The 7,206-nt window shown below is 37.2% G+C and overlaps 1 protein-coding gene across 2 annotated transcripts; it reads right to left on the bottom strand.

Annotated features, from left to right (window-relative positions):
* Nucleotides 1–302: 302 nt before the first annotated feature.
* On the bottom strand, nt 303–3,555 carry LOC110877797 (universal stress protein PHOS32). 2 transcript variants are annotated; one of them, XM_022126001.2, is made up of 5 exons: nt 3,167–3,555; nt 2,231–2,310; nt 796–914; nt 634–710; nt 303–545 (listed from the first exon to the last, which is right to left on the bottom strand). In XM_022126001.2, the coding sequence occupies exons 1-5, from the start codon at nt 3,426–3,428 to the stop codon at nt 505–507; spliced, it is 579 nt and encodes a 192-aa protein (XP_021981693.1). In that variant the 5' UTR covers nt 3,429–3,555; the 3' UTR covers nt 303–504. The 2 variants fall into 2 exon arrangements, with proteins under 2 accessions (XP_021981693.1, XP_021981694.1); XM_022126002.2 differs by having other exon boundaries at nt 303–542.
* Nucleotides 3,556–7,206: the final 3,651 nt, after the last annotated feature.

The following is a 7,206-nucleotide window of genomic DNA, read 5'->3' as shown; positions in this document are numbered from 1 at the left end:
CAAAGTTACCAATACAACTACACAACACAAGCGCCAGGAACACATAGCGTGATGGGTTTTGTCTGATGCGCCGCAGGTATCGCCCACAATCGGACCCGAACCCATGTTGGAAGAAACTGGTAATCAACAGCATGGTGACGAATTATTGAATCAATCACCATACGAATTTGAGGGTCTCTCAACCATACAGACGAATAACCATGAACACGCTTTAAACGTTTGGCGTCACGCATTTCCAATATCTTGTTTGAACTAAAAAAAAACACAAAGACACAACATATATAAAAAGTAAAACCCAACCAAAAAACGAATGTGCAATTCTGATACAAATGTTAAACAACGTTTGTACATAGCAGGTATTTTTTTTTTTTTTAAATCTAACACGATAATACCTTTTTTAATACATAACCATATTACCATAAACCACATATTTAAATACATAAACACACAAAATATACTATAGATATAGAACAACAAAATTAAACCACCATAGAAGTATGTAATTTATCTTTTCTCCAAAGAAATGACTGATGCCTCCCCAGCTTCTACAATCAAATTTATGTATCAAATATTATATGAACCATTTTTTTTAATGATAATAAATCAAGAATCAAATAGACCGAGACACGATACCTATATCGGGCACTATAATAACTGGCGCGGATTTGCAGTGATGGAAGCAATACTCGCTTACGCTTCCCTTGAGTACACTTGAACACACGAACCAAGATTGGACAGGGTTAGGAACAGTAATAAAAGACAGCGAAGATCAAACGAAAATAGATATTTGGGTACCTTTTTATTATACTGCGTCCTCTAGTACCCATGACAACGGCTGCAGGCTTCACCCTCTCTGCTTCCTTGCATATTGCCTTGCCTACATCTCCTTCAACTATTCGCGCAACCGTCTTCACCTGTTTTGGTTTACAGGTTCAAAAATGGTACATTTGTAAGTACTATCATTACAAAAAAGTTGCATCTTTTAAGATTTAAATTTAATTTTACATATTGATATAAATTTGATTATGAATATAATATCTTAAGCAAGTAGAGACTCGTTTGCTTTGTAGAACTCATGTTAAATGTAAGGAGTAAAATGTTTAACTGGAAAACAAAAATAATAATTGAAGTCATTTAAATAAATGAATTCTAACTTGCATGTAGTGAAGGAATTCAACCACATGGATCTAAAAAGGATTATAATGCCAACCAAAATGTATTTCAATTCTTAAATAAATATCAATTCCAATTATTTCAAATTCAATCCTTCATCTGATTCCTTGAAATCTCATTTTTAATTGGGAAATTGGCCTGTAATAATCCCACCTAGACCTTATTAGCCATTAATAATCCCACCCCAGAATATTCCCCCCACCAGTCTCACCTTTCACCTATTTTTCCTATAATGGTCCCCCGTTAAAAAAACTTAACGGAGTTAAGCTTTTTTTCCAAATTACAAACAGATTTTTTTAGGGCTTTTGATTAGAAGGACGATACGAGTCCATTGATGTAAAACTTGCCTCGAAACGGTGCTCCAAACGATGAAAACGACGCTTCAATTCAGGTGTTTAAATTTCCAATTAACTAAAATCAAGTCACTTGGAGCACCATTTCGAAGTAAGTTTTACATCAATGGACTCGTATCATTGTTCTGATCAAAAGCCCTAAAAAATCTGTTTGTAATTTGGAAAAAAGCTTAACTCCGTTAATGTTTTTTAACGGGGGACCATTGTAGGAAAAATAAGGTCTTGGTGGGATGGCCAATTCCCCTTTTTAATTTCAGTTATTCATATTACAAATTCCACCTCGTTTTCATACATCTAAATATTTTTAAAATTGGTGCCAAAAACAGATTTAAAACAAAAGGGTATCCAGTTTACTCCTAAACTTTCAAGTAGGCACTAGAATTACACAATATATATAACAGACACTAACTCACCAAACTTAGGGGTGTAAACTAGCGGAACCAGTTCGTTTAACCTAAGAGAACTCAAGTTGAGGTTAGACTTGTTTCAAGCTCTATATGAACCGATTTTTTTTTATATAATTAGGGGCCTAAAATCGTTAAAAATATTCCACACCCATATGAAAAGTTTCCTGCGTCCGCCACTGCACCCATGCAACCGTATTTTTTATTAAATACTGTAATAATAATACTAAAAGTGAGAATATTCTTATTAATTTTAAATATCAATTTCGAAGGTACGTGGTAGAAGCAAGTTTCAATTACCATGGCAGCTTGCAGAGCCTCAACAGCAAGTGCTTCCATTAAACCTTGAGTAGCTTCATACACAGCCTCGTTCTTCACACCTAATCACCAAAAACCAAAATGAAGAACAATAATTAACTAGAAACAGCATGAACGAGGTGGATCGTATCGGCAGAGATGAACCAAAGCCCAATCGAACATGTGTTTAGACTTAGGGTCATGATCAACAGTAGGGGTGTTAAAAAATCCGGATCCGAAAACGAATTCAAAATATCCAAATATCGGATAATCCGAATTTTCGGATTCCGATTTGGATGTTGATTGGACATAAGGCACATAATACTCGGCAATTAAGACAAAGGCCAATTAGCGCATGTAAGCCATTTTCCTTCGGCTATGAACGCCACCACATGATGCATGATTAACCATCCCCTCTTTTAGCATTATTTTCTCGAAATTAGTAAAATAAAGTTAAAATTAGTGCACTTTCACTTTTGCCCCCCGAGCGCCCACACATATATTCATTATGTGGGCATACCGCAAGCGCAGCGTAAGTAAATATATATCTATACACATATTATGTGAGTACTACGTTAAAAATAGTAAATAATCGGATTCGGATGTGGATTCATGAAAATTTTTGGTCTTCAATGTTGGAGATTCGGAAAATCGAATACAGGGTTAGTTTTCAATCCATGCACGAAACAGATTTTTTGATTTTTTTAAAAAGTTGGATATCCGTTTAAATATCCAAATCCATATCCGAATTTTGGATACCGAAAGTTCGTATGGTTTCGGATATTAATACTCGCTATCCGAAATTTTTGGATAACCAAAAATCGGATAATCCGATCTTAAACACCCCTAATCAACGGAGATTGGAATATGGCGGTCTCTTCGCGGGGCCGTATTCAAGATTTGGAATCCTAACCAAAATTAACAGCAATAATAACTAACTTGAAACAACATGAACAAGGTGGATGGTATCCGCGAGGCGACATAGATGAACAAGAGCCCAGTCGAACGCATGTTTGGACTTGGGGCCGTGATCAATAGCGATAAGGATATCGCGGCCTCTCCGCCGCTCACCAGACTCCTTCTCGAGCTCTGGTTCGGGGACGATTGGTATTAACGACGGTAGGATTACTTCTCTCCACTTGTGTTCTTCTTCTTCTTCTTCTTTAAGAGTCTCTGTTGCAGAAGTGTGTTCCGAATTCATTGTTTGTAAGATGGTGGTGGTTATTGGAGCGGTGGTTATACAGTCGTATTGAAGTTGGATACGAAAGTTCTTGAAAATAGTGAGTGATATTAGTAAAGTTTTTTATTTTAAACAAAAATATTGTGAGTGCACGAGTTATGCACTTATGCATGGTCCGATTAAATAAGGTTTTGAAAATAGTGAGTGATATTAGTAAAGTTTTTTATTTGAACTATAAAAAGTTAGAATTATAAATACTGGTTGATGATGTGGGTAGCTCAAAACTTAATAAACTGATCAAAATACAAAATAGCTTAAAAGGTTGAAAGCCAAAGAGGTTCGAAAGTAAGCAGCTGTCATAAGCAGCAAAAGAAACGAGACAGTGTCCATTCACATCGTATTTTACGTGTGGACTCTCTCATCCAACAGCAACAGGCATGTGGGAGAGTGAACTCTATTATCCGTAGGTCAAAAGCCTTCACTAACCAAAAAGGACAACTCCTCCACTGCAGTTTTGGATCAAGAGGCATCTGCTTCTTCTTATAGAAGATCCTTTCTTCTATAAATAGCAGACCCCTTTGACTCATATTCTCTTCTCTCTCTCTCTCTGTCTCTCTCCAGATCTTGCACCTTGCTTGATCTATTCTTCATCTCAAATGTTAAACAATGGTTAAACATAAACATTCTGGGTTGAAGATCTTTCAATCCATGATTCAAAACAATAATAACAACTCGATCCAACCCCACGTATTGCAAACGTGGGGGGACCCCACGACCTGCGTTTGACTAATCGAAACCCTTGACCCCTTTTACCTCGTAGGTCTCGTTACTATCCTTGTCTTCTAGATCAATCTTCAGACGGAAGTTACGGATCAATCAAAATACTACAAAACAAAACATGTGGGGGTCTCTATGTAATCACCTTTCGTCTTGGTGAGAATAAGTATCGACTCTTGTATTACACCTGTCGCCATATGTTGTGAAAATAAGTATCGACTCTTGTAGAGCAAATAATATAACGTGTAAAGTAGGACCAAGAGAGAGAGTGAGTGAATGAATGTTATTACCTCAGTATCGAATATTTATACTTGGTGAATTAGGATTCTGATGTCACTATCTTAGGTGATGGGCCCGAATAAAGGCATATGAGCATCCACACCAAGGCGTCAAAAATAGACCGTCTTAAGTGATGTGAAACCGAGTGCACATCAATCATCCGGACTTGACTGTTATGGAGCCTTGTCAGGTTTGTTTAGCCCGGATCATAGAATCCAGACGTGAAACTGTCACACCCCGATTTCCACGCGTTTCGCCGGTGGGCCCGGTGTGGGATTACCGTGACGTAGTTGGCAACAATATAGTCAAACCACAATATTTAAATGCACAGCGGAAGCATAAAGATGGATTATATTTCAACCATCGATTGTAATATCCAAGTATCACGAATAGTCGAAATAAATCCACAGGGGATCAAAATAAAAATAGAGATATTGTTCAACAGATAGTGGCATCCCAAGCTTGCGAGACTCTAACGATGCTAAGGAGTGGCCAGCCTATTTCGTACAGAACCTGCATTTAATCTTTTTGAGGAAAATACGTCAGTTTACACTGGTAAATACATTCAACCGACACTTTTGTAAAATGCTTATTAAAACTGATTTGAATGCACAAGGCACAAACTCTATATAACTTGTGATAATTTATCAATTAAATCTTGTAAAAGAATTACATGCTCACTATGCATTCGGTCGCCCGGGTCGTGCTGGGTTTAAGGTTAATAGACACGCCACAAAGCATGAAGCCATGGCGGGAAAACCAACGGTTACACCTTTAATTAATATAGACACACTGTCGGGTGTACGCCTACACCCGCGTGTCGAGGTCGTGGCCATTTCGTAAAATGATGCCAAGGATATCCGGGACATGGTCATTAAGCTCCCAAAGGCGTAAAGCCAACAAAACCAATTTTTAAACGGGTCACATTGATAATACCCAGCTACTAATGAGTTGGGGTCAATTGCCCGACCAAGCGGTATTTTAAATACCGTAACCCAAGCCCGTATAACGGAAAATAAGTTAAAAGTATTTACCTGAGCAAGTAATAACCTCAATCAAACAAATGCAAGTATCTTTTACTGGTCTCCTATTCTGGAACGAAGGTTTATAACAACCTATTAGAATCCTAACGGGCCTTTAATTTAGCCTTAGCTTAGACCGGTCAGTTTCAAAGGATAATTACGGTTTAATCGCGTGAAAGGCGAAAACCGGGAATGGAATGTGGTTTAGACCTAACAAGTTTGAAGACTTGTTTAATATGGGTAATATAACCACACTTTGGATTTTGAAGTGAAAACGATAAGGTTTTACCCGTTTCGGCTAGCTTATGTAAACTAGTTACATAAACCGAACCGTGCGCGCAAACGGCGTAACGGGTAATCCGTAAGAGTCCTACACAGGTTTCCTAAGTTAATATGCTCTAAAGAGGTTGTGGCATCAGTAGGATACCTTCCATAATGCCCGTAACGAGTTTAATCCCAATATACGCCCCGTAGGGGTATTTCGGTCTTTTTAAAGATTATAAAAGAGGTTTCCGAGTTCTACAGGAAATCTGAGTTTTCCGAATAGTTTATAAAGTCCAAAATACTCTATTTATTATTTAAAATCAGTAGCAACTGGAATCGAGTCAAAATACCAGGTAGAACTCAAGTTATGTCCGAAAAGGGTATATTCGGTAATTACCGAATCGATGCCATAACCGCAGGTTATGAGCAGGTTAAAAATAATTAAAAATCTTTAAAAATCCCAAAATATTATTTTACATCAGTGTGTAAAAGGTTTGGTGTCGAAATTTGGGCTTAGATAGGTCTTATGCTAATTGCGCCGTTTAATTACTAAAGTTCCCGTAATTGCGCTATTTAGCATAACTCCTATTCAAGACCTCGGATTGACGTGAAATTTTAGGGACATGCTTAGAAATCAGTAACTAAGGTTATTGTCCTTTCACATGTCTAAAATTCTCGTTTTAAAGTGAAAAGAGCGTTATGGTCAACTTTTAAGCTTTTAACGGAAATGTGCTAAAAACTCGGACAAACAACGAACCGGTCACAGAGGGGTATACCATCATGTAACCTGGTCCTAAGAGAGTCCTAAGGCATATCTACATGATGAGGCTGTCGTGGGCCACTCAAAAAATAATAACCTAACTTTACCTATAGACAGGGTAAGTCGGGTGTCGAATCCACGAGGAGCATGTGGTTAGTGTTACACGTTTTGTTTGTAAATTTTACTAAACTAACCGATGATTATAAAGCTGCTATGAAATTAAAAACACATGAAACAAGTTGCAATTAGGAAAAAGATTGAGTTGTAACAAACAATAATGAGAAAAGGTGATCACTCCGGGATTCAGATTCTGTAATTACTAATAACCTAGTTCTGATTTTATTGGATGCTATTGATTGAATAGTAAATCTGTCACATCTACCAATTACCTATGCAGTTCAAAATCTTAATATTAGTTGATTAGAGAAATATTAAAACAAACAGTCATAGGAATCATTCAATCAACAAAAGCATAATTGGATTCAAAACATAATTATAACTCTGACTGTCACTCAGGATTTGTCTGTCACACAAATAATATAATCATGTAAATAGTTGGCTGTCAATGACTACAAACCCAATTCTCAATACAAACAGAAACTAGAATTAAAAGGGTCTCACAAGAATCATTCACCCGGAGTGTTCACGAGAAATTTAGCCGCTCATCTCGGTTGGTTGATCATCGAAAGCTTATCTG

Source organism: Helianthus annuus, chromosome 9, assembly GCF_002127325.2.
Source record: "Helianthus annuus cultivar XRQ/B chromosome 9, HanXRQr2.0-SUNRISE, whole genome shotgun sequence".
Taxonomy (NCBI): domain Eukaryota; kingdom Viridiplantae; phylum Streptophyta; class Magnoliopsida; order Asterales; family Asteraceae; genus Helianthus; species Helianthus annuus.
The sequence above is the reverse complement of the archived record's forward strand: the minus strand, read 5'-3'. Positions and strand labels throughout refer to the sequence as shown.